This window comes from Pristis pectinata, chromosome 19 (genome assembly GCF_009764475.1).
Source record: "Pristis pectinata isolate sPriPec2 chromosome 19, sPriPec2.1.pri, whole genome shotgun sequence".
Classification (NCBI taxonomy): domain Eukaryota; kingdom Metazoa; phylum Chordata; class Chondrichthyes; order Rhinopristiformes; family Pristidae; genus Pristis; species Pristis pectinata.
This window is the reverse complement of record NC_067423.1, coordinates 36,079,037-36,106,544: the sequence shown is the minus strand read 5'-3', so window position 1 is coordinate 36,106,544 and position 27,508 is coordinate 36,079,037. Positions and strand designations below refer to the sequence as shown.

Genomic DNA, 27,508 nt, shown 5'->3' with positions numbered 1-27,508 from the left:
TACAAGCAAGACTTACTTTCTTTGGAACAGAGGAGGCCAAGGGAAGACTTTATTAATGTACATAAAATTATGAAAGACTTCGACAGGATAAGTAGAAAGGACCACTTTCCTTTGGCACAGAGGTCATAGGTTTAAAGTAATAGGTAGAAGGATAAGAAAGGAGATAAAGAAAAGTTTTTTTTCACTTAGGGGATAGCAGTGATCTGGAATATTGCCTGAAGGGGTGGTGGTGGCTAAAACCTTATCACATTTAAACAGCACTTGGATGTGTACTTGAAGAGCTATGATGGAAGTTATGGACAATACTGGAAGGTGGATTTAGGTTGAAGAATGGCTCAGGCCTGAGAGGCCACACTGCTCCTTCTGCCCCGTAAAGTTTCTATGATTCAATACTGCTTGTAGCCTTGGCATATCCACTGAGCACTGGTTTAGCGGCAAATTCATGAAGCCCATTCTACTATTGAAGTTTTTGCTGGAAAAAAATGAAACTGGTTGATCCATTTTGACCCTTAAACTTGCTTCAGGCATTGTGAAGTTGGATGTGATCTGCATAGTAATTTATGGAGTCCATGGGAGCAATGAAAATATCCTCAAGCTGAGAAGCGAAACCCCAAAGTAAGCATGAATAGCAGTAACTAGCACAGAGATGACATTCAATTGCAGTTGTTAAATATGTGGAATTATAAGATAAAATGCTGCACTCATGCAAAGGAACATCAATGAGGATGTAACAAGGAAACAAAAGGGAGGCTAATGCAAATACTCTTGCACATATCATGATGGCAAAGGGATTATAATACCGGAAGGAATTCTCATGGGAAGTATCATTCTCCTCATTCACAGTCTTCATTGACTCGTAGAATTATTGAGGACACCCAATAGTCTTGAGGTCTTACAGGTCTGTACAGGCATGGAACTTCAGGACAGGAGGAGGCCTTTCAGCCCTCTTAGCCTTTTCTGCCATTCAGTTAGCTCAGGGTTGATCTCCTACTCAATTTGCCCTCTGAAGCACCCTGTTCTTTGATAATTTTACAGAACATGGCACAGATAACATGGATGGTCACGGTCTTTTTCCCAGGGTTTGGGGGTCTAAAACTAGAGGGCATAGGTATAAGGTGAAAGGGGAAAGGTTTAAAGGGGACCTGAGGGGCACAGTTTTCACACAGAGGGCGGTGGGTATGCAGAATAAGCTGCTCAGGGAAGTGGTGGAGGTAGGAACAATTACAACATTTAATATACATTTGGACAGGAAAGGTTTCGAGGGATATGGGCCAAATGTAGGTACATGGGACCAGCTCAGGAAGACATTTTGGTCATCATGGACGAGTTGGGTCAAAGGGCCTGTTTTCATGCTGTACAGCTCTATGACTCTATGAGAACAAAAATCTGCTAGTCTCAGTGCTAAAAAGCTCAAATTAATCAAGTATCCATAGCCTTTGTGCAGCAGGCAATTTCAGACCTGTACCACCTTTTGTGTAAAGAAGTGCTTTGTGATATCACTTTCTAATGACCTTGTAATTTTTACTTTATGTCCCTCGTTTATGACTTCTCCACAGGAGGAAATAGTTTTATGTATTTAACCCACTGAACTGTTTTACCACTTCAGACTCCCACTCAACCTTCTATTCTCAAGAGAGTGCAGCTCAATTCGTATGTATAAGTCAACACTTCAACTCTTCATGCCTTTCTTCCATTTACCTTATGCCTTCAAGGTGTATACTGACTGTGCACAAGACCCTGATACTTCATATTAAGGAAATATAATGTCCAATGGATATGTGTGCTCATGACTTCTTGTCCCTTAATAGAGAAAGAATCAGTCTCAAACTTACAATCAGAAAGGCATACTCACTCGAGTATAAATGGCACTGGTGGTAAACACTCAATAAGGAAATATTGTGACAAATACATAGTGGTTGTAAAAGGCCAGTGTAATGAGGGTGCAGAGATAGTGAAAGGCAAATTAGATAAATGATCAGCTGGGAGATGGAGATGCCCCTGTCCACCCTGAGGGTACGAACCTCTGTGAGGCATCTTTTAAACCATATGAAGCAGCTACATTGAACAGTTCGCCTGCCTCCCTTTCGGTGGTGGCACAGAATGGTACAGTTATGATTGATACAGAGTTCGCCATCCAATTGTTATTTTTGGAGCCAAACCAATGGAAACGGTAGCAGAGATCATGGTTATGAGTGCCACTGCATTTCATGAATGCTTCAGCTGTTACAATGTACGTTTTTGGATCGACAGCCCAAGAAGTAATCCAAGCTGGGAGAGTTCCAGATAGAAATAAGGGTCCCTCTCAAGCCCAGCATTCTGTGAGAGACTCGGTAGTAATGATTACGTGTCCTTCATACAGTGCAGTGTATGGAAAAGCAGGAGATTTACCGCATGACACTGATGCAGGCATACCAGGATTAGTCAACATGAAGTCATAGGAAGATACATTACAGAAACAGGCCCTTCGTCCCAGCAAGTCCACGACACCCATCAACCATCTATTTACACTAATCCTACATAATCCCTTTTTTTTTATCCTCCTATCCTTCGTACACAAAATGAAATAGACTTTGCACATCCTGCACAGGTCTCCAGCTGCCAGCCATCACAGCTGTAGCTGTCGCTGTTTGGATCACGTTGTGGGACACAGTCAAAAGGCACACCCAGAACTTCACAATCAGAACAGTAAATGCTGGAGGGGTATCTTGGTAAAGGAAGGAACGGTGGGTCAAAAATACAGAGACCAAAAACTGTACTAAACAGTGTGTAGTGCAATATAACACTTAGCTTGTAATTCTTTTCATTGTGTAGAATAGAAAATGTAAGTTGTCTCAAGCGTAGCTAACTGAAATTATGCTGCTCTCAGTGCAGGCAAAACAAGTAATGAACGAGTTGTTCTGTGGTTATGAACATATCTGTTAGGCATTAATAGTGGTCAATTGCACATGATTCACAGAGGTCACATGACTCCTAGGTTAGCGTGGCTGATTAAAGCAACATTTGTAAACTGATAGCCATCAAATCATTGGTAGGAATAAAAACACCTACATTGATGTCTACACTGGGATTTGATTACTGTCATCCAATGTTTCTGGTTTCTTTTGAAGTATAAATGAGCCAGATGTATAAGAGTACTTCAGACAGCTGTTAAATGGGAGGGTTAGTGATATGGTAATTTGATTCTCATGGGTAATTAGAAGAATACAGGTAGCACAGCTTGGATGGCTAATTGTCCCTGAGGTTACCGTGGTCCAATTGACAACTTTAACTATCTGGCTTTACATGAACCACACCTTGCACAAATTTGCTTTCACGCCAAGAGCCCTCCGATTTGATTCACTGCTCCCTAACTCCCTTCCCATCTTATTTGATTGGTTCATGGGTTAGTGAGTGTCATCTGAGGAGTGGTAAATCAGACTGGGCCTATACTTTCTGGAGTTTAGAAGAAAGAAGCACTGGTCTCATTGAAAAGTATAACATTCAAAAGAGGATCAACAGGATAAATGTGGAATGGATTTCTCCCCTAATTGGGAAGTCGAGAACCAGGTGTCAGAATCTCAAAATAAGGCGTCAGCCATTCAGGACTGAGACGAGGAAAAATATCTTCATACAGAGACAAAGGAAGCTCTGAGTACGTTTAGTGCAGGGATTGATAGATTTTTAGATATCAAGGAAAACAAACGGTATGGAGTTAGTGCAGGGAAGTGATGCCTGGGGAAAAGAACAGACTTGGTAGAGCAGGCATGAGGGGTGGAATACTCCTACTTCCATTACTGATGTTCTTATGATGATGGGTGGCGCAGTGGCACGGTCAGTAAAGCTGAAGCCTTACAGCTCCAGTGATCCTGGTTCAATCCTGACCTCCGGTGCTGCATGTGTGGAGTTTACACATTCTCGCCGTGATTGCATGGGTTTCCCCGAGGTGCTCCAGTTTCCTCCCACATGCCGAAGGTGTGCAGGTTGATAGGTTAATTAACCACTGTAAATTGCTTCCCCACCCCCTCCTCCCCCGATGTATTGATGAGTGGTAGAATCTGGGGGGAAACTGATGGGAATGTGGGGAGAACAACAGGGTTTGTGTTAGATTGGTGTAAATGGGGGCTGAATGGTTGGACTCGAAGGGCTGAAGGGCGTGTTTCAGTGCTGTATGACTTTATGATTGCTTTGCACTTATTGCTTGGTACATTGTTTGGTCTCTGTAGTCTTGATCTACCACTCCTACCTTTACCAAGATATCCCTCGATGGATACTGTTTCCATCAAAATTCCTGTGCATTATTCCCTTTATTGTTGTGGTGACACTTTGGAATTCTGTCCTTCATTCACTCAACTCTGTCCTGAATGTCGGGGAATCACACATTTGCATCTTTCTGTGCAGTTCTGCAGAAGTTGCACTAAATCAACAGTTGAAGAGGCCATGACACAGAGCAATTTTCTGCTTTTCCATGTACAGTCATGTGGCACAAATTAACAAGCAGATTTTTCTACCCTATTATCAATATCAATGTATCCGACAAAATATGGTCCTCAGACTGCAAAAGCAATTCATATAGAGATTAATTTTGCAAAAAATGTAAGGCTCTCTCCCTCAATGAATACTTTCATCTCCTATTTTATCATTCACTGAAATATTATTTTGCTTCATTTCTAAAACAAATGATCTAATCTTCATGCAAGCTCTCATCCTGAACCACACCAGTTCCTCTTTCCTCTGCATTGCATCTAAGCAGCTGGTTTTGTTGGCAAGGAGCTCTGTAATGGATAAGTTAGGTTGCGTCTGTCAAGTGTTGAACCTGTTCTTCTTGGTGTGGTTACAAATTTGTATGCAAGCCAGTTTTTCTTCCAAACTAGAGACAACAGGGGAGCAGTGTTGGAAAAAACGCTTTGATTGTAGAACATTGCCTGAAATTGATTAGCCTGTGGCGACTGATTTCTTAAAGTTCCATTCACAGGAATGTGGAAAGAGGATACCATTTTATTCTGCATTCTTAGAGCTGTGTGGCTGTTTACTGAAACCACCTCCCACTCTGATGTTCGTAACTGTTGGTGATGGTGTGTTATCCTGTCAGCAACAGTTCAGAAATTCACAAAAGTATGTATTCTGCTGCAGCACAGTGCGAGTTTATTTGTCTTGAGTATGATGATAAACTAAATTAAAAGGATTAAATTATGAAAATAAATTGAATGGACAAGGTTAATAATCCCTTCAGCATAAAACATTGAGAGTTGTCTTTAAAGGAGTGTACCATGGTAGAAGTGTGAATAGAGAGGATCTTATAAAGGAGTCAAAAAGACCAAGAGGAATGTGTCTTAAAATCTCCTGTTGCTGATATGTACAGATCTTGGTGTTCTGGTTAAGAACTTACTCCTCATTGGTTATACTGTAGGTCTCCCAATAGTTACCAGGGATTAGAGGAACGATTGTGTAAGCAAATTGCAGGAAGGTGTAAGAGTAGTAGGGTTATAGTAATGAAGGATTTTGACTTTTCCAATGTTGACTGGGATTGCCTTAGTGCAAGGGGTAGGTGGGGCAGAATTTAAGTACATCCAAGAAAGATTTTTGAGACAATATGTAGAGAGTCCAACTGGAGAGGGGGAAATACTTGGCTTCATATCTTCGGAAATGAAGCTCGGAAGGTGGTGGAAGTGTCGTTGAGGGAACACTTTTGGAATAATTCTATAAGTTTTAAGGTAGTTATGGAAAGGGATGTTTGGTCCTCAAGATAAATTCTTGAATCGGGGGAAGGCTGATTTCAGCAGTGTAAGAGAGGACCTGGTAGAAGTAGATTGGGAGCAGATGCTTCTGGGTAAAACAACAGCTTTCAGAAGAGTTAGTAAGAGTTCGGAAGGGTGAAAGGCAAAGGTGGCAAGATTAGGGAAGCTCAGATGTCAAAGGATATTGAAAATTTGAACAGGAAAAAGAAAGAAATATACAGCAGCTAAAGGCAAATGGGACTGTGGGAGTCTCTTGATGAATAGAGAATGAGTAGGAGAGAACTTAAGAATGAAATCAGGAGGGCAAAAAGGGGTCTTGAGATATCCTTGACGAGGAAGAGTGAGACATTCTATAGTATATCAGGAGTAAGAGGGGAGCCAGGGAAAAAGTAGGTCCCCCTTGTGACCAAAGGGATTATCTATCTGTGGAGCCAGGGAATGTGGGAAAGGTCCTAAATAAACACTTTTCATCTGAATTCACCAAGGAGAAGGACATAGAAGATGGTGAGCTCATGGTGAGGGCATGTGGATAATCTGGAGCAGGTCTGTATTAAGAAGAAGGAGGGGTTGGATGTCATGGGACACATAAGGGTTTATAAATCCCCAGGGCAGGATGAGATTCTATTCCAGTTACTATGGCAAGTGAGGGAGGAGATAGCTGGGGCCTTAACGGAGATTTTTACATCTATGTTAGCCACAAGTGAGGTACCAGAAGACTGGAGAACAGCTAATGTTTTTCCTTTATTTAAGCGGGGCAACAGGGAAAAGCCAGGTAACCACAGGCCAGTCAACCTTTTGTCAGTAGTAGGGAAATTATTGGTCAAGATCCTAAGGGATAGGTTTTATGTACATTTGGAAAGGCAGGGGCTGATCGGGGATAGTCAGTATGCTTTGGGTGGGGGAAATCATGTCTTACTAATTTGACTGAGTTTTTTGACAAGGTAACTAAGAAGATTAATAAAGACAGGGCAGTAGATGTTGTCTATGCGGACTTCAGTAAGGCAATTTTAAATATTTCCCTTTCCCACATATATGTTTGCCTTATAAATTCCATTGAAATCAAAAGGGTTGCAAACTTTGCACTGTCTCATCAGAAACGGGGTCTGGGAGATCATCCTGCAGCACAAACCTGCCACTGGACTTCAAGTGGTGACCAGTATTGGGCAAAGTGACAGATTTAGCTCCCTAACTCAATCAATACTTGCTGGACTTGTATAATTGAGTGTGTGTGCATGGAAATCTAGGACTGCAGCTTAACAATTGAGCATGATTAGTTCTATTTGGAGCAACCAGACAAAGTTAGTATGGTTTGGTCCAATCAAATGAATTACAGTACCACAAGATTACGTTACCCCAAGCATAAAACTGGTAAAGATAATCTGCAGGAACAATTTGTTTTAAACAAAGACAAGTGGTTATGTAAAATGTTAACATAAAGGGAGAGAAATACACCAGACTCCTACCTTGAAAGTAGAAGTCCCAGTAAATCCAAAGGGTTTTCTGAAAAGCTCCACCTCTTAAGCACTGCATAGATCTCAGGCAGAGAAGCCAAGTCCCTGCTGAGCCCGCTGCCCAGTAAGAGAGGAAGGAAGCAGTTTGAGCTGTTACAGAATGAACGTTTTGCCCAGAGCAAGTTTTTCTCATCTTCTTCAATCCTGTAAAACACAAAGTGAGGTTCAAAATGTTCAGATATTGACCAGAGGAGGACTAATTTTCCACTAATGGTAAACTTCAAGTTAGGGATGACAGGTCTAAATATTCTCTGACAACGTAACTCAGGTCTTAATCATCTTTCTGTACAAGCAGTTGCCTAAATTTCATTTTTCTCAAACAGACTCCCAATCACCTCCCACATAAAGTTCCAAAGTCAAGCTCAATTAATATCAAAATGACTGGGATATGGCATCATGACATTGTTTGATAGCTTGCTGGAAATATTTGGCACAGGATTTGAGCATCGCTTTGTAATGTTGAGAGAACACAAGAGGACTTGGATTAAGACTCAGGATGGAGAGATAAATGTCAGAAATCACGGTGCTGGGAAGACCACATAAAGAGAAGCTATTTTATTCATCCAAGAGCAAAATGATAATACATTAAAAATAATGGACAACTGTCGAGAATTTTAATCCCAAAATGCTGTGGTTTTGCAGGTGTTTTGAAAAAAAATAATCTTTTTCCAGAGTGAAATGCAACAAAGATGCCAGCTCTAATGGGATCCCACTACCAGCTACATCGTCCCCACTTCCTGCTTTCTGCAGGGACCACACTCTCTGTAACTCCCTTGTCCACTCATCACTTTGCACTCACCCCTCCCCATCCCCTGTAACTTCCCCCTGCAACTGGAGGAGGTGCAACACTTGTCCCTCTCACCACCTCCTCCTCCTCCCTCACCACCATCCAGGGACCTGAACAACCCTTCCAGGTGAGGCAGAGATTCACATGCACCTCCTCCATCAATTGCATTCAGAGCTTATGATGTGGCCTCCTCTACACCAGTGAGACCAAGCATAGACTTGGCGACCCTTTTACGGAGCACTCGCATTCTGTCTGCAATGGCCACCTTCAGCTTCCAGTTGCATGTGATTTCAACTCCCCTTCCCAGTCCTACACCAGCCTGTCTGTCCTCAGCCTCCTCCACTGCCACAGTGAGGCCAAATGCAAACAACACCTCACATTCCGCTTGGGTAGCCTACAGCCCAATGGTATGAATATTGAGTTTTCCAATTTCAGGTAACCCGCTCCCCCAGGTGTTCTTTTCCCACTTATACCTGTCCACCCAGGTGCACTCTCCCTTTGTTCAGCTTTTCCGTCCCTCTGCCCCTCACTACCAAGACTCATTCTCCTCCCCAACCTGGTTCCAACTGCCCATCACTCACATACCCATCTACCTGCGTTTCTTCTCCCTTGGCTCACCTTTCCTGTCCCCTCCCCCCACCTTGTTCCGTCCGCCCAACATCTCATCTGGTTCCACCTATCACCTCCAGCCTCTGCCTCACCCCTCCCTCTCACTTCCATATGCTGCCGATCTTCCCTCTACACTCTTAGTCCTGATGCACGCTCTTGACTCAAAACTCTGATCATCCCTTTGCCTCCACAGATGCCTCCTGTCTCACTGAATTCTTGCAGCAGTTTGTGTGTTGCTCCAGATTCCAGCATCTGCAGTCTCTTGTGTCTCCATGATTTTCAGGTTGTTCAGCGCAGGTCTGGAAATTCAACTGGGCACTTCCTGATAAGAATTACCTTGTGCCCCTGATGTGATTTCACTGGATGATATAACTCCCAGTTATTTTTGTTAGCCCTTGGACCATATTGTTTTGGGAACTGATCTGCAACGCGGTAACCTTCAAACTGAAGTTATGGTGGAGTAGTGATGGTGGGGTGTGTCTGGTGTTGGTTTAGTGCAGAGCTGGTGCGGGGAGCCTGAAGGATGAAGCTGTTATTGACTTACAGGCAGTTCATAGAGTCGTACAGCATAGAAACAGGCCCTTCGGCCCACCGCATCGGGCCTATCTGTACTAATCCCACTTGCCTGCATTAATTCCATGTCCCTCTGTGCCTTGCTCGATTTCTCATGTTTCACAACTGGAAGATTTTGCTATAATGAAGTACATCCTGAAGCCATTTTGTGGAGTGAACTTTTGAATATGCAGTCCTGAAACCTCCAAGTGAGATGAATCCAGGATCATACCCTGAACGGTGTTGGACAGAATGTGCACAATCATTTCCCAGAGATTTTAACTCTGCGATCAAGCGCTGGACAATCCTATGTGTTGTTATCACTGATGGAGTATCTTACTACTAGGACTGTGAGTTAAAACTTGGAACAAAAGCTGCCCTGGGTGAATATGTAATTATCTGGATGCATTGGCAATCACATAACTAATACAATTATAAGTTACAGCACAGTAGCTCTGTTTGGAATTACACTGTACAGTGTAGTTTTGGAGTGCAGGTTTAACCTGAACTATAATGCCCAGAATTACAACTAAAGGGAGTCCAAATACATACTTACTAGGGCATATGAAAATAAATTTCATTAGCCTGCATCTTTTTCTTCATCAAAAGCTGATAAACTGGTATTCGATGGGTGCAATGGTTTCTTTCTCAATTACCTTCTTTGGCAAATCATCCCACATCTAACAAATTCCTGCGGCAATTATTGACCACATTCCTTGGCCTGACTCCCAGTCCAGCAATCCTTCACTTTTGAAATTCTTCTTTCACCTTGCATGATTTTAAAAAAATCATGTGTAGTCTCCTGATAGCCTCCAGGGTTGAGTAAAAATGGGCCCATTACCTCACGTCTCTGCTCACTGCTATTATTTCTGCTATCATTTTATTGAATCTGCAGTCTATGGTTGCAAAGGTTTTGTCACCTTCCCCAAGAAGATCATCAAACTGCATTACTTCTGTGGTATGCCTACTGACTTATAAAAAGTTATTCTAAACTCTTTGCTTGTATGGTTTTAAATCCAGATTTTATTGGTCAATTCTTTTGCTTTATCCATATAACCTTCATTGAAAAGTATTTTTTCTAATTTTAAGCCCATGTATCTCTGTTCTCCAACACTCTTAGTGCCTTTTTGTTCAATACCTGAAAGAGCATCACAGCTATCACATCATGGTTAAGCCATTACAATCAGTTTCCAAACGTACACCAAAAGGGTGTTTCTCACACATAGAAAGTACTTACAAAAGTAAGGAATGTTTTTGCTGGATGTCTGCAATCTGTTTTCTGGACACCTCATCTATATCATTGACATACTGGCTGCATGCTGCAGGAACAGGCCGAGAAAACTTGACTAGGTGAGTGTCTGGGAAATCTATCTGCAATTAAAATAAAATAAGTTGCACTTAGTGCACTGGGCACAGTTTTACCAAACCAAATCTTCTTGGAATTCACTGCAAAAAATAGATCAGATAAATAAACTATTAGGTGTACAAATGTGTGCAGAACAATCAGTTCATTTCAGTTATTCATTGTGTGAAGCACTTTAAGATGCAGAAAAGGAAGTGGTGGCTGATTTACACAGTACTGGCTCCTTCAACCTGGGAAACCTGCTGGTGGATTTGGCAGAGGTATGCAGAATCATGGAAGGAATAGATAAGTTGGGCATGGGTGTTTTATTTCCCTTGATCCATAAATTATTGTACCTGCAATCTTAAATGAAGCACCAGATGAGAGGAGATTGAAATACGGTGTTATCAAGGAGTAATGTGAAGTTGATTACAGTATTCATAAAGTTATTAGATTATTGCTGAAAGAGGTATTAAAAGAATAGGTACATAAAGCAGAAACATGGACATTTCAGAGGAGAAATATTTTATTTTGCCTCCACAGGTATATCATCTTTTCTTGTAACTCAGCTGCCTAATTTCCAGTTTGGGTTTGTTATTTTCTTCCCAGTGGAAAAACCAAAGGAACATTTATACTGATCTATCACACACACACATGTCCTCCATTACATCTGCTATATGAATAACAGGCTCTGTCTCCCAATCCTGTTGAAAAGTCTACTGATTACCATGTGCCCTTGTGCTCACTTAACTTTATTAAACCTGAGAGCATAGCCAAGATATTGAATTGTTTTGCAAACAGGAATTTTAATGCCTTTGCTGAATAGGAACTTAACTACAGGAGTGTTCACAATCTGATCGACTTCATTAAGGTTTGGACAGGGCAAGCTGTATGCTACTTAATTGATTTATTTTGGAACGCTGCTACAAAACTGACCACTCATTTTTCTGAGTAAGGCACAGAATACACTTGCCTTGCTGTCTTCAGCTAGCATTGACTGCTCGCTGGGCATGGTTTTCACAGGTGCAATCTCCCCTCTTGCACTGAAGCCTTGACTGTGAGTACAGATTGGGAGAGGGGCAAAGGTAAAAATTAAGACATGGGAATAAATCCCATTTTGGAAGCTCAATACCTTGATATTTTGAATGTTGAGATTGGAGACCCTAACTGACATTTCCATCCGTTTCACTCAGCAACCCCTCACCCAATCCAAGAACTAACCCAGAAGCTGCATAGATGTTGCAGCTTGACATAACAGAAAGTTTGGTGCATTACCAGGTTTTTTTTTAAAGTAGTGTTACAATCATTCTTTAACAACAGCTGTGGCAAAGTGAGAAGAATAATTATAGTAAGGGTGATTGATTAAGAGATTCTTGGAGTAAGAAACTCACTTACACATTGGCACATTTCTTGATGGCTCTCACTGCTGGGACCTCGCCTTGGCCACAACTACATTCTGATTTATCACAACACGGAATTAAAATTGATGTTGAAACTGAAGCTCTGAGCCAACGCCAGATTAAATAAAGGAATATCTCCAGTTAAGCGATGACTCTATGATTCTAGGACAAAATAACATATGCCAGGAAGAATTTCTTCATGATAGAGTCATAGACTCATACAACATGGAAGCAGGCCCTTCAGCCCAGCGAGTCCATGTTGACCATCAAGCACCGATTTACACTAATCCCATTTTATTATCTGCACAGTCCTCCCATATTTTACCACTCTCCTTCACAGTCAGTACAATTCACAAAGCTACCAACTTGCACATCTTTGGAATGTGGGAGGAAACTGAAGCACCCTGAGGAAACCCATGAAATCACAGGGAGAACGTGCAACTCCACACAGAGAGCACCAGAAGTTACAATTGAACCTGGGTTGCTAGAACTGTGAGGTTGCATCTTTACTTGCTGTGGCACTGTGCTGTTTGTCCTGGGTTTACATCTGGTCTTATCTCTACTGTGTTCAGTGGAAACACATGTGGAATGAGCTGCCAGAGGAAGTGGTTGAGGAAGGTTCATTAACACCATTTAAAATCTACTTGGACAGGTACAGAAATGGGAAAAGTTCAGAGGGATATGGGCCAAACACGAGTAAATGGGACTAGCTTAGATGGGAATCTTGGTTGGCATGGACCAGTTGGGCTGAAGGGCCTGTTTCTGTGCTGTGTGACTCTGTGACATAACATACAAAGGAATCTTTAATCCCACTGGGAATATAACACAAACAGTCGAGTATCAAACATTCATCGCTCTGCTTAATTTATTGGATGGATGCATAATGGATGGGTGGGCTGCTAGCACCCATTTTACACTTCTGGTCAATTGAGAAGTTGTACCCAATATTTAAAGAGACAGGGGTTAGTATAAAACATAGAGACTGTGCCCATGCAGGTTGGGAGTGGCTTTCAACCCCTATGGAAGGATGACTCAAATGGATGAAGTGGACTTCGTCATCTATCTTTCATGCTGGATGCAAATAGCAAAACTGATTTACTGTTGATACCAGATTAGCTAAAAATTCAAAACAGAATGTGGGGTGAATAGAAAAGGGATTAATGTAGGATTAGTGTAAATGAGTTGTTGGTGGTCAGCAAGATTCAATGGGCCAAAGGGCCTGTTATGACTGTGACTCCATAATATTGATAGGGAAAATGACATCAAGGCCTTCCCACTATAAACCTCATTCAATAAATCAGACTGAGTTCAGCACCCACTGTGTTTTGCTGCCAAATGGCCAAATGTTACCGCATTGAGATATAGATTGGTTAAGTGAGTGGGCAAGGGTCTGGCAGATGGAGTACAGTGTTGGTAAATGCGAGATCATCCACTTTGGAAGGAAAGATAGAAGATCGGATCATAACTTAAATGGTGAAGGATTGCAGCATGCCATTGTGCAGAGGGACTTGGGAGTGCTTGTGCATGAATCGCAAAAGGTTGGTTAGCAGGTGCAACAGGTTATCTAGAAGGCAGATGGAATGTTGGCCTTCATCACTCAAGGGATTGAATTTAAGACCAGGGAGGCTATGCTGCAACTGTACATGGTACTGGTGAGGTAGTACCTGGAGTACTGCATGCAGTTCTGGTCTCCTTACTTGAGGAAGGATTTACTGAGTTTGCAGGTGGTGCAGAGGAGGTTCACCAGGTTGATTCCGGAGATGAGGGGGTTAGGCTATGAGGAGAGATTGAGTCGCCTGGGACTGTACTCGCTGGAATTCAGAAGAATGGTAGGGGATCTTAGAAACATATAAAATTATGGAAAGGATAGATAAAATTGAGGCAGGAAAGTTGTTTCCACTGGCAGGTGAGACTAGAACTAGGGGACATAGCCTCAAGATTCAGGACAGAGATGACGAGGAACTGCTTTTCCCAGAGAGTAGTGAATCTGTGGAATTCTCTGCCCAGGGAAGCAGTAGAGGCGACCTCATTAAATATATTTAAGACACAGTTAGATAGATTTTTGCATTGTAGGGGAATTAAGGGTTATGGGAAAAAGACAGGTAGGTGGAGTTGAGTCTACAGCAAGATCAGCCATGGTCTTATTGAATGGTGGAGCAGGCTTGACGGGCCAGATGGCCTCCTCCTGCTCCTATTTCTGATGTCCTTATTGAGTATTTTCCACCATCTGCAACTCCAGAAATAGGTTGTCTATAGTTTAACAGAATAGAAAAGCAGGCTTGAGAGACTGAACAGCTTTCTTCTGTTCTTATACTCCCAAAGCATAGAGTTTACAACCTTCTCCAAAATGAGGCTATAATGAAATTCATAATTTGAATATTGGGATAATTTGGATGAATATTGAAAATTGTCCATAATAAACTGCATTTTCATTCGGACACTTCATGGATAGCATAGGTAATCACCACTGTTTTAGTAGTATGTAAAAAAAAGTTGGGCTACTATTCGAGACCACTACGACTGAAAGGAGCAAGAGAATACCTAACGGGGCCCTCAGATATTTTTTCTCATTTACTTTGTGTCAATATTCATCTGACCCTTCGTGGTTCAGTTGTTATGAGACACCTGTCCCCATGGCAATCTGGTGGGTCTGTTGATTTGTTTCTGACTGTTTGTCCACACTGTCACAGATGTCCATTCTCTTGCTACTCTAGCAACTATTCTCAATGACAGTTCTTTTCCACTGAGTTACATGTTGTCAGGGTGTCCACTTTGTTATTGGTCCTGGGAGGATTGATAAACTGAGCCAGCATACTGGCAATTTTCAATGATCCAAAACTAAACTCAAGCACATACTGTTTTGGCTCCTGAACATAGGCTTACACTCAGCTGCCTCCCAGATAGCTAGATGTTAATGAATTGTTACAGCAGTACAATATTCAATCATCTTATCAGCGAGTATTTAGTAATATGGCCTCTCACCAATTTGGCTGATCATCAGTCAATCAATGCAGTCAAGATGCCAAAACATTCAAAATATAGAAGCAGCTCAAATAAAGCCTGGTTGTTATTTAATCATTTAAGAGCACTTCTGCACTGCCCATTCCTCTGAAATGCAGTCATTACAGAAAGTACAAAGGAAGCTTCAATAATCCCATTGTGACAAGGTACTTTTCAATTCTAGTCGCCTAGCAACATTGCATTATATTATCCAGCAATGTTACAACTTGATATTTTATGATCCTTATTGCATCATTGCTTACCTGTAAGATTAAAGTGTCTGCTTGGCTGGCTTCAGCTGGGATAAGACACAACAGTTTTGTACTACGGACCAATACTCTGTTTTGAAAAGAGGAACATGTCATTTTCAGGAATTGTACTGAATAAATGAGGGTCATGTTTGAATTGTGAATGTTCCAATTTAAATTTGCAATTTAACTGCTGAGACTTCCATTATTGTTTTTTTATTAATCAGAGGCAAGGGGCAAATTCAGTAAGGCTTTGAGCCAGGAGCATGTTCTCACCAGAAAGGAGAATGAGTCAGAGATATGAAACACTTATATGCGACGTACAAGTCCGGGACCTCTGACTCATGCATTGAAGCTCTGGTGAGAGTCCAGACTCATTGAAGTGTTTGCATATGTTTGACCTAGGCTGGGAATTTCTTTAAATTGCTTCCCTTTGTCAGAAATCTCATTCGCAAGCTTAAATCGAGTTTACCAACAAAGTTGCCGTGATGACTGGGAGCAACTAAGAGGAAATTTTCTGCCTGAAAGGGCAGTTGGAAGCAGATTAATTCATTCAAAAGAGAGGCAGATATTTACTTGGAAAGCAAGAGGTTGAAGGGTCAGAGGGTCTTTATCCATCCATGTAAACATCGAGCAGATGACTTAAAATGTGGGAGATGCAATAAATAATACAATGGCATTATATCATTGAGACATGGTGACAGTTAAAATAATTAACCATGAAGCAATTAAATCAAGTAGGGAGTAATTACTTTGGCAATGGCTAATATTTCAGGCAAAGAAATAGAATTCCACCCTGGGATATTTTTATGGTACTAAATATGAAGAAACAATTTATTGAGCAACACAAAAATAAATCACAGCATTGATTAGTCATTATTGTCAGAAGCAAAATTACACAAGGCTGTGGAGATTTGTTATGGGAACAGGCAATGTTCTGAGTGCACCTTCCAGAAAACTCTGACAATGTGAAATGTGTTTCTGGCTGACCAGGATATAATGATAATCAACACCTTACTTGCAATTCACGGTAAACCACTGTGCATGGAGGGAGACTTGTCACCCTTTGCCTTTGTGAACTTACTGTTGAGAGCTGTAGAGAGCCATGGATGCATTTGCTAAGGTTTCAACATTTTTGGAGAGCTTGTTGGCATCAGAATGGTTGCCAGTGGCAGTACGGTATCCATGCAACACTAGGCTAAGTGTTGTCTCGCAGGGCAATTGTCTAATCTCGATGGGCATGCATATTCTGAAATGGAAACAGCACCTTAGAACATAGAACACTACAGCACAGTACAGGCCCTTCGGCCCACAATGTTGTGCCGATATTTTATCCTGCTCTAAGATGTATTGAATCCTTCCCTTCCACATAGCCCCCTATTTTTCTATCATTCATGTGTCTATCTAAGAGTCTCTTAAAAGTCCCTAATGTATCTGCCTCCACAACCTCTGCAGGTAGTGCATTCCATGCACCCACCATTCTCTGTGTAAAACCTTACCCCTGACATCCCCTTTATACCTTCCTCCAATCACCTTAGAATAACGTCCCCTCACCTTGTTCAGCCCAAATCCAAAAACAATTCTTTCTTGTTCCAAACTTATTCTTGTCCCATACTTATTACCGAAGAGGCTTTTTATCTCCTATTTGCTTCTGAGAAGGTGGTGGTGAGTGAAATCCATATGGAGAAGTCCACTTCCCTCAGTTTTTTTCGACAAGGAATTCCAGGAGTTGTCCCGGCAACTATGACGGCACGCAACTGGCTACCCACAATCTCCAGCAGCCTTTGTTGCAAGCAGTGAGGATTTGTAAATTATTTTTGCTTTAAAGCTCCCCTCATAAACTGGGAAAACAAAATGTTGTTATTCATAATGACAAGACATCCTGAAATAGCTCAAGATGAAATTCCAAATTTTTTTATGAAGTCCATTTAACTGGAACTTAGATACCATCTGGAAAATGTAGTTTCGGTGCAGTATAGAGCCAAACATAACCCAAACCAAAGGACAAACCTCAGAGGCCAACCTCTCTGCGTCAGAATACAGCATCAAAGGTTTTTTCTCTGTGGAGTAAATTATTCATTTTGAGGATTCTGTTGCACTTTGGTTACTGCGTATCTTAATTTTTAAATGGGTTTAAATATAAGAGATTCAGAAGAATGCAATAATGAGGTCAGGCTGACTACTGTAAGGTTACAGTGATTTCAACATGTATCACCTACCTTTGGTTCCATCTGGCCAAGTGGTAAAGGGAAGGTTTTGTGATGGAAATTTCCTCCGTTTTAACCTCTGGACACAATTTCTTACCTCCGTATTTTAATGAACAAGACACAAACAAGTTCTCATAGCTACATAAGGAGAAAAAAAACAAAACATTAGTCTTGATTTGGCCGTGTCTCAAAGTTCAGCTGTCATCAGCAGTAAGTCAATTAAGTTAATGATGAGAAATATTAAGGTCACAGGAACTTCAAGTGCATTAAGCAAAGAAAATCTACATTGAGATTGATAGAGTTGACAGTATCTGTGCACATTTCACATTAAACCACAGATTATTTATTTCCATATCAATGGAAAATAATAGGATAATTCTTTGATTGACTTTGAGTGGAATAAATATAAATGCAGGAATGAAGGCAAAAACAGAAAATGCTGGAAACATTTAGCAGGTCAGGCAGCATCTATGGGAAGAGAAACGGGTAATGTTTCAGTCTGCGTCCCTTCATCAACTCTGATGAAGGATCATGGAACTGAAACATTAACTGTTTCTCTCTCCACAGATGCTGTCTGACCTGCTGAGTATTTCCAGGGCTTTTTGTTTTTATTTCAGATTTCCAGCATCTGCAGATTTTTTGAAAGAGGTAACTTTTCAGTTCAGCTGAGATATCTGAGATGTTAACTAATTTTCTCTCTCCCCAGATGCTGCCCAACCTGCTGAGCGTTTCCGGCAGTTTGTGATTTTGTTTCTGATTTCCAGTATTTGCAGTTTTTGATTGTCAAGAAAGGCAGTATCCCTCCTCTTAACCTTCTCTGCTTGTGTTAACTTCTCTTTGATTAATCAATTCTGTTACATGGTGAATAGTCAATGGAATATTATGGTACAATTTCATTATGTGAGCAATTGAAAGTCAGACAGTATGAAAGGATTGTTGAAAACCTAAATAATTGATGAAAGCAAAGAACAAACAAACAGTTCCATAGCACCTTTAACAATCTCATGAAATTCCAAAGTAGTATTAAACCACTTTTGAAGTGCAGTTACTGCTCGGATGTGGTAAACACAGTGACCAATGTACACATAGATAACCTATCAGTCGCAATGATAATCACTGGGCAATCTTTTTTAAGATGTTGGTTCTGGATAATATTGGCCAGGACAACAAAGGGAACCTCCCTATACTTCTTAATGCTGTGAAGTCTTTTACACCCCTGGGAAGGTGGTTAGGTCTTCAGCAAAAGATGCATCTAAATGATGGCATGTTTGATAGTACACTACTTCCTCAGTACTACACACGGGAGTTAACCTGGATTGTATTCTCAAGTCTCTGATGCAGGATGAACCCATGACCTTACAAGTTAGAGGCGAGAAGCTACAAGTGAACTCCTTTAACACTATAGACTGCTCCAGCTCACCTCCTAGCCCAGGCACTGGGGATTCCGTGCACAGCATAAATATTGAAGCTGAAACCTGTAGTGATCAGCTGTGCCTGAGCCACTGAAACAGCTTCTGTGGCACCAATATCAACGACTTGGTAATCAGTGTCAAAGTTGTTGCAGTAGGTGTGTATAAGGTGGGAGATGGCAGCAGTCAATGCATTGATCGCTTCGGTGAGCAAACCTGGAATGGAGAAGAGACATTTTTAAAATATTTATTCCTAACATGCAAGTTCACTAGAAATGTGAGTACTTATTGCCCATTCCTAGTTGACGTTTTGATAAAATTGAGAAGCTCGCTTGGTCATTTCATAGCTTCAGTGTGGGACAGGAGTCACATATAGGAAAGACCACATGACGGTAGCAGGCTTCCTTCCCCAAAAAACACTGTGAACTAGCAGGTTTTTGTTTATGTGATAATCTGACATTTTTTTACTGATCCGATTTCAAGTTCACAAACTGCCATGGTGTTATCTGAATTCATCTTCCCCTTACTAACAGTCCAGGCCTCTGGTTTCCTAATCCAGTGATGTAAGCTCTAACTAAAGCATGCAATCAGTTCTCACACTTTCTGAAGGGCTGCAGTGGTTGGCATCAGAGACTGAACGTCCTAAACAGATGATTGAACATTTGGTTCAAATATCTCAAACTTGATTTGTTTTGTTATTACCCTGCCAAAATGTTTACATATTTTTTTCAAATGTTGAAGTCATTTGGGCTTTCAACTAATTCTGCCTCATCACCATTGGGACTCTGCATTTATTGGTCCAAACAGCTTGATATCTGTAACCTTCAATTGTGCAAAACTCAAAACTATTTCCTGAACCATTGATCAGTTTCTGTGGCATCGACACCGGCAACTGCAGCTCACACTGTAGCCCAAGACTTTGTCCTCCACCTCCTTAATACTTGCCTATTAACCCTTGTAATCAATCCACCTTTTGATTCATTTCATTCCCCAATTCTGGCCTTCTATATATTGAAAGATATAGGAGCAGAATTAGGCCATTCAACCCATTGAGTCTGCTCAGCCATTCAATCATATTCTCACCCCTCCACCTCTCATTTGGCATGGCAACCTTTAACTGCTCCCCTAAACCTCTTCATTTCCTTCTCCATCTCTGAATTGATCCAACCAAGCTTTCTGACACCTCTGTTAACCTCTCAGTTCCTTGCACAGTCACCCTTTACCACTGTCTTCTTGTCACGAGGATTCAGAATAAAGTTAATGTTTCAGGCCTGAGACCCTTCATCAGAACCTTTCCGACGAAGGGTCCCAGACTGAAACATTAATTCTGTTTCTCTTTCCACAGATGCTGCCTGACCTGCTGAGTTTTTCCACTAATTTTCTGTTTTTATTTCAAATTTCATCTGTAGTTTTTTTGATTTTCATGAGCTTAGAGGTGTTTTTCACAAAGATGTGCTGAAGTTTTAAGTTGTCATTATTGACTTTACTTCCAAATGTGAATGAACAGTCTTCAGGAGAAACAGCAAGACAATGAAATAATCCTAATAATCCCCCCAATGCCCTCAAACCTCCTTCCCAGGAATTTGTGTCAGGACACAGTAAGTTTGCCAACATCCAGTGAGAGAGATTGACAGGTTAATGCTTTACATCAAATTGAAGTGAAGGATTAATTCCCCTCCTCTATTTACAGATGCTGATTTTTATGTTTGTTCTGTTTTTAATGCTGTATGCAATATTTGCTTTTCCTTCCTGATGATAGGTTCAACATGCAGCATCCCAAAGGTGACTTTCTAATCACAGCTGCACTGATGTTGGGAAGTGTCAAGCCAGGTGATTGAAATATTAAAGGGTAAATTGATTGTATATCCTTGTAGCCAAATCTAGACGAATAAGTCCTTGAAGAAGCCTGGAACAATGTTTTAAGTCACTTAGGAAAGATGTGAAGCCAGGGAAAGGAAAAGAGAAAATCTAAGTTACTACAGCTCTACCTTCATCAGCAAGACTACACCTGGCAGTCCCGCAACTGAGAGATCACAAGTTCAAATACCATTGTGGCAAGTTGCAAAATAAACCTCAATAAATACGATTATTTCCACCCAACATCATGAAACCTGTGGGATTGACATGAAAGCCCAAATGATTCATTAACATGTTGTTGTGAAACAGAAAGACCTAGGAGTACAAGCACATTGTTCATTGAAAGTGGCATCACAGGTAGACAGGGTGGTGTAGAAGACCTTTGGCAGGCTGGCCTTCATCAGTCATGGCATTGAATATAGGAGCTTGTCGCAGTTGTACAAGACATTAGTGGGAGCACAGCTGGAGTATTGTGTGCAGTTTTGGTTGTCCTGTTATCGGAAAAACATCAGTAACTTGGAAAGAGTGCAGAGAAGATTTACAATGATGCTGCCAGGACTTGAGGCCCTGAGTTATAGGGAGAGGTTGAGCAGTCTAAGACTTTATTCCTTGGAGTGTAGGAGATTGAGAGCTGATTTTATAAAGGTGTATAAAATGATGAGGGACATGGATAGGGTGAACACACACAATCTTTTTCGCCAGGGAAGGGGAACGAAAAACTTGAGGGCATAGCTTTAAGGTGAGAGGGGAAAGATTTAAAAGGGACCTGAGGGGCAACATCTTCATGCAGAGGGTGGTGTGTACATGGAATGAGCTGCCAGAGAAGTAGTTGCGACAGGTACAATAACAACTTTTAAAAGACATTTGGATAAGTATATGGATCGGAAAGGTTTAGGTGGATATGGGCCTTATGTGGGTAAATGGGACTAGCTTGTTGGGCACCATATTTGGCATGGACGAGTTGGGCCAAAAGGTCTGTTTCCATGCTGTGTTACTCTATAACATCATTTCAGGAAAGGGAACCTGTCATCTCTGCTTTGTGTGACGCTCCTGATGCTGTCATTGCATCTAAGAATGGGAAATAAATGCTGATGTGCTGACTTCACCAATACCTCATGAACAATTAAAACCACTGAGACCTGCTCAACGTAAGTAAGATGCCAGTTCACACATGCAATAAATTGAGTTTTTACCTTGATGCTTGGACAAATGTACAGAATGCAATGAAGTCTGAAAGTGGAAACACATAGCATCTAATTAGTCACTGAAAAATCATTTTCATTTAATTAAAGTTTTTTTATTTTAGAATTTTGCTGCTAAAAATTTAGACTAACTCATTCAACCACTACCCGTGATGTTTGGCTGAATATTTTTTTGTCTAGTTAATTGACCTGTTTATCAACTTTTTAATTAGATTTCACTTTATATGCATCATTTAAAATGATCAGATTAATTTGCTACTGGTTTATTCACACAGTAAAATATAGTCACAGAAAATGTCATAAATCAAGTATGGTAAACATCATAATTCATGAAGCACAAACACTGTCTCTGTAAACTCTTCTGTGGAATAAAAGATATCAACTGTGGAATAGAACTGAAGGACATAGATTGTAAAACTAGTTTGTTTTTAACCATCAGACCACAAATATTTTTGCCCCTCTGTGGGGAGCATTCAGAATTTCTCCTTGGTTAATCACCCCCTCTGAAGGAGACTCTGGATTGGTTCTCTGGAGGACGGGACAAAGGGACTAATTTGTCATTCTGCACCAGGTTCTCTTGTTATTCTAAATGCCAACTTCACTTAGCATCAGGCAAAAATGTATGCAGGAACTGGTGCAGTAATGTCTCAAGTGATTTATAAAAAACAATCTTTATGTAAGTTGGCATTTACCCCAGTGCCAGCATAATTCTGTACCTGGTGACAACGCTTAGCTTCCCCTGGGCAGAATTATATCCCCTATACTACATTAGTCTGACTGAAGAATAGCCCAGAGCCCAAAAGTCAAATGATGTGAGCTTTTTAGTCATATTCCTCCTAAGAATCAAACAAAGAGTATGCTTCCGTTGATTTTCTGTCCAGGAACTAGAAATACTCCATTTCTTGTGGCCACCATCAAATAAAAGAATTTGAACTTGGTTTTTTTACCTTGTTGGAAACAAAGGTAAAAATCATGAGGATCCTCATTTATAGTAATTAAGGTTATCACTCTGTAATCTTCCTGAAACTTTGTCTTAAAATAATATTCTGCTTTCCAAGGGTGAATTCGATTCTGACACATGACTACACAGGAATTGAATTGAATTTGTAACTGTGGATTTGCATTTACAGATGGAGGCCATTCCATTTATCTGACCTGTCTCAGGATTGGCTTTTCATCTGGATTTGTCTATAATGTTTCATGTCCTTCTGCTTTTCTTGAATCATTTTTAAATTCTTCCTTTTAAAATATTTATGCTAACTAATTTTAAAATGATGTTATAATCTCTGCTTTAGTATAATCTCTGTCATAATGCAATCCAAATTCTAATAACAGACTATAAATTCCTCATTTCCTTTTTCATTCGCTTGGTGAAAATCCATCTGCAAATTCCCAAGCATGAAAAACAACTGCTTTGAAATTGGCTGGTGCCTGTAAAAAGTATGTATGTCAGGATCTCTCTTTAACATATTGGAGGATAACCTGTAAGTTAACCTAATAAAGTATTTTATTAAAACTCGGAACTTAAAGAGAGGGATGCAGCATTCTTTTCCCTATCCGCCTGCTCCCAGACAGGAAACTGGGTTGAGCCAATTCAATACTCACAGTGTAATAATATGTACAAGGTGTGCAGGTGGTTACATGGAACAACTCTTAAAGCAGTATGCACCGAATATTACACAAGCCACATATGTTTTATACTTTCTTCAACAATGAAAAAGGAGAAAAACCAAACATCCAACATAGCTGCATGTATAGTCTCTGTATACTTTGACACGAAGTCCTCTGGATACATAGGTTGATGAACTATCTTTCTAAGTCAGGCCCTACACCTGTGTCTCTGAGTTGAACACCCTCCTCATATGATCTGGGGTATGGAATGTGTCAAATCACCACTGTCTTTTGCCTTATCTGACGTTACTAATGATGTGGACTTTATCCTCACTGTGTTTCTACCTCTTAACAGTGATGGGTCTTTGGGACCTCTGTTGCAGTGATGTGTGTTTACTTTTGATAAATGTACACCATGAGAGGATCCTGGTAGTAGCCAACAATAGACACACATGTCATGTCAACAAAGGTGATGAAGAAGGACATACAATTTGCTGATCTCCTATGATGAAATTCACACCATCGCTTTCTTGATTCTTTCAGAGAGAATCTGCCACTTGTCTTCAGAGTGGATTCCCAGATTCCACAAATAATCTGATTTGATGTACATTAGTAGCCCATGACTCTCTACTTTCAACTGCACAACCTCATAATTGACATACCTAGTGGAGGTTCCTTGTGCAGAATTGACCTTGTTTGTCACCAGGCACAGTGGTACCATTCACAAAATTCTGGAGGAACTCAGCAGGTCAGGCAGCATCTATGGAGGGAAATAAACAGTCAACGTTTTGGGTCAAGACCTTTCATCAGGACTGGAAAAGAAGAGGGCAGCAGCCAGTATAAGAAGGTTCTGCCCTCTTCCTTTCCAGTCCTGATGAAAGGTCTTGACCCAAAATGTTGACTGTTTATTTCCCTCCATAGATGCTGCCTGACCTGCTGAGTTCCTCCAGCACTTTGTGTGTGTTGCTCCAGATTCCAGCATTGGCAGAATCCCTTGTGTCTACATTGGTACCATTGTCACTGAAGCTGACCATGCCGCTGTCCTTGCCTGACTCATGCCCTCCACTCTACGGACATTTAATGTCCTCTTCATTGTGCATTGCTTGTAGAAATGATCTTCCAATCTGCTTTTATGTATATTCTTCCCATTTGGCATTTCTTTGCCATGTTGCTGTTAATGCCTGCAACACCCAAGCAACTTCATCGATACTTTCCCTGTTCTACTTCCCATGCTTCATTGCATGCACTTCTTGCTCCTTGTCAGCCACGTGTAGTGTCGTTTGGTTTTGGATAGCTCCACAGCTTTGCACGTCTGTATGCACTTTTCTGGAATTAACTCCGTGGAAGTTTTCCAGTTAGAATTAATCCCTAGATTTCACAATAATCTGATTCCCGATGAGCAAGACTTTCAAGTCTGCAAAACTGCAGATCTTGGCTAATAAACTTAGCTCGATACAGAAAGTATCAAAGATTCTCCTCACTCTGACTGTGAGTGAATAAACAATGTAAAATTCAACTATTTCATTTCTAGCTTGGTTACAAAGTGCCTTTTAGATTTAATGCATTCTCCAGGGTCTCATTTGAGACCTTCACAGTTTGGTATGTTTTGTCTCCCTTTGTGGCCAATGATATAGAACAGCATTTTTACTTTAACCTGTTGTTTTTTCTTGCAGAGCCAGTTGAATGTACAGTGTAATTTTTCTCTATACACCAACTCCACTTTTTTGACAGGCTAATTGTGTGGAAATCCAGTGGTTTGGTCACCTTCATTTGTTCCATTGTACGGTATCTCACTTGAATCACACAGCTCGCTGTCTCTCAGCACACATCCACATGTTATCTTTATTTTCAGGCGTGGATTCTACATTTCATAGTTTTATCAACTCCCACTTCTGACATCATATCTCAGTATCTCTTCTTAAAATGCTGGAGGATAGCTGGTAAGTTAAACGAACAAAGTGCTGAGACTGATGGAGAGGAACAGAGCATTCCTCTTCTGTGTGCCTACTCCTGGAGAGGCAATCAGTTCAAGCCAGTTCAATACTCACAACAGAACAGCAGATAGAAACATAGAAAACATTTTTTAGAAGCACATTTCAGGCCCTTCAGCCCACAAAGCTGTGCTGAACATGTCCCTACCTTAGAAATTACTAGGCTTACCCATAGCCCTCTATTTTTCTAAGCTCCATGTACCTATTCAAAAGTCTCTTAAATGACCCTATCGTATCCACCTCCACCACCGTTGCCGGCAGCCCATTCCACACATTCACTACTCTCTGAGTAAAAAAACTTACCCCTGACCTCTCCTCTCTACCTACTCCCCAGCACCTTAAACCTGTGTCCTCTTGTGGCAACCATTTCAGCCATGGGAAAAAGCCTCTGACTATCCCCACGATCAATGCCTCTCATCATCTTCTACACCTCTATCAGGTCTCCCCTCATCCTCCATCACTCCAAGGAGAAAAGGCCAAGTTCACTCAACCTGTTTTCATAAGGCATGCTCCCCAATTCATGATGCATTGAAAGTAGGTGGTCACATGGTATAATTCTTAAAGAGGTACACAGCAAATATTGCACCAGCCACAGATATTACAGTGTTCAGCAGTAGATCCATAATAAGTCAATGGAAGTTTCGTTCAAGGGCCCACTTATTTGAGGTTTAATGTGCATGAGGTCCAAGGAATTATGTATCATTAAGCCATTTCAGAGTGAACAAAATAAATAAGTTTGGGGGGTTGGGCCAAATGTGAGGATCAGGGATGGGGGACAGTGGGACGGGAGAGATCCCATACCTCTCCTGATACATGGAGGACCGGGAATGAAGATTATGGACTTTGATCAAATTGCTTAATCCTTGGTTTTCAATTACATTTGATTTTTAATTGAAATTAAATCAGGTAGCAGAAAAAAATTGACATTATGCCATGCAATTTCTAGGCAAGCCTTTCTTGGATTAAGTCCTTCATATGACACATAAGCAGTATCAGACTAGAGAAGTCTCTCCTTTACCTTTTCTGCAACTGAAAACTAATCTGTTTTCTCTCTTTTTCCCAGTTCTGACAAAGGGTCTTCAACCTGAGAACTCTGTTATTCTTTCCACAGAAGTTGCCTGAGCTATTGAGTGTTTCCAGCACTTTCTGCATTTAAGGGTAAGTCATTTTTTTTTAAACTCATTTATCATATGAGGTATTGCTGGAGAGTCAGCATTTATCACTCATACCTAATTGTCCTTGAGGAGGTGGCAGTGAGCTTGTACTGTAGCAGTCCTTCTGGTGAAGGTACTTCCACAATGTTGTTGGGAATTAGGTTTCAGATCCCCAACAGTGAAGGAATGATGATATATTTCCAAGTTAGGAGAATGCAGAAACCACGCCCATGTCCATCTTGGTGACTGTAGTCATGGGTTAGCTGTGCCGTCAAAGTAGCCTTTTATAGGTCATACATACTGAAGCCACATTGTACTACTGGTAGAGCAGGAGATGGCCATTTGGATGTGTACAAGTGGGTTGCCTCGTCCTGGATGGTTTTTGTAGAAGTTGCACTCATCCAGGCAACTGGAGGGTGTGACATAACCTTCCATATTTGTGTCTTGTAGATGGTGGAAATGTTTTGGGGAAATCAGGATGTCACTCTCTACAGGATACCTGGCTTTGATCTGCCCTTGTAACAACATCATTCATAAAGCCGGCCTTTGTTAAATTTCTGGTCAAAGATATATCCCAGGATTTTAACACTTGGGGACTCACCAATGGGAATGCTATTGGATGAATAGGCTGAGTGGTTAGACTCTCCCTTGTTGGAGACAACACTACCTGGCATTTCTGTGATGTGAATGCCACTTACCAGCACATACCTAAATGTTCTTTAGGTGTTGGTACAAGCAGGTCTGGACTGCTGCATCTGCTAATAACTTTCAAATGGAAGCAAACAATGTGCAATCATCAGAAATTTGATCAAGTTCCTACTCATAGGAACATCGTTGTGGTCTGTGCGAAAAAATTTCTCGGCCCATGTTTTTCACCTGCACTCTGAAAATGTGATGTAAGTATTTCTAGATAA

The 27,508-nt window shown here is 41.0% G+C and overlaps 1 protein-coding gene across 1 annotated transcript in view; it reads right to left on the bottom strand.

Annotated features, from left to right (window-relative positions):
- The window catches only part of LOC127580441 (phosphatidylinositol 3-kinase C2 domain-containing subunit gamma-like), a 149,003-nt gene that overhangs the window by 80,422 nt on the left and 41,073 nt on the right, over positions 1–27,508 (bottom strand). The window contains 7 exon segments of the mRNA XM_052033916.1: positions 7,178–7,369; positions 10,411–10,544; positions 15,179–15,254; positions 16,248–16,412; positions 17,383–17,508; positions 18,791–18,995; positions 21,830–21,866. Coding sequence (XP_051889876.1) covers positions 7,178–7,369; positions 10,411–10,544; positions 15,179–15,254; positions 16,248–16,412; positions 17,383–17,508; positions 18,791–18,995; positions 21,830–21,866 — 935 coding nt within the window.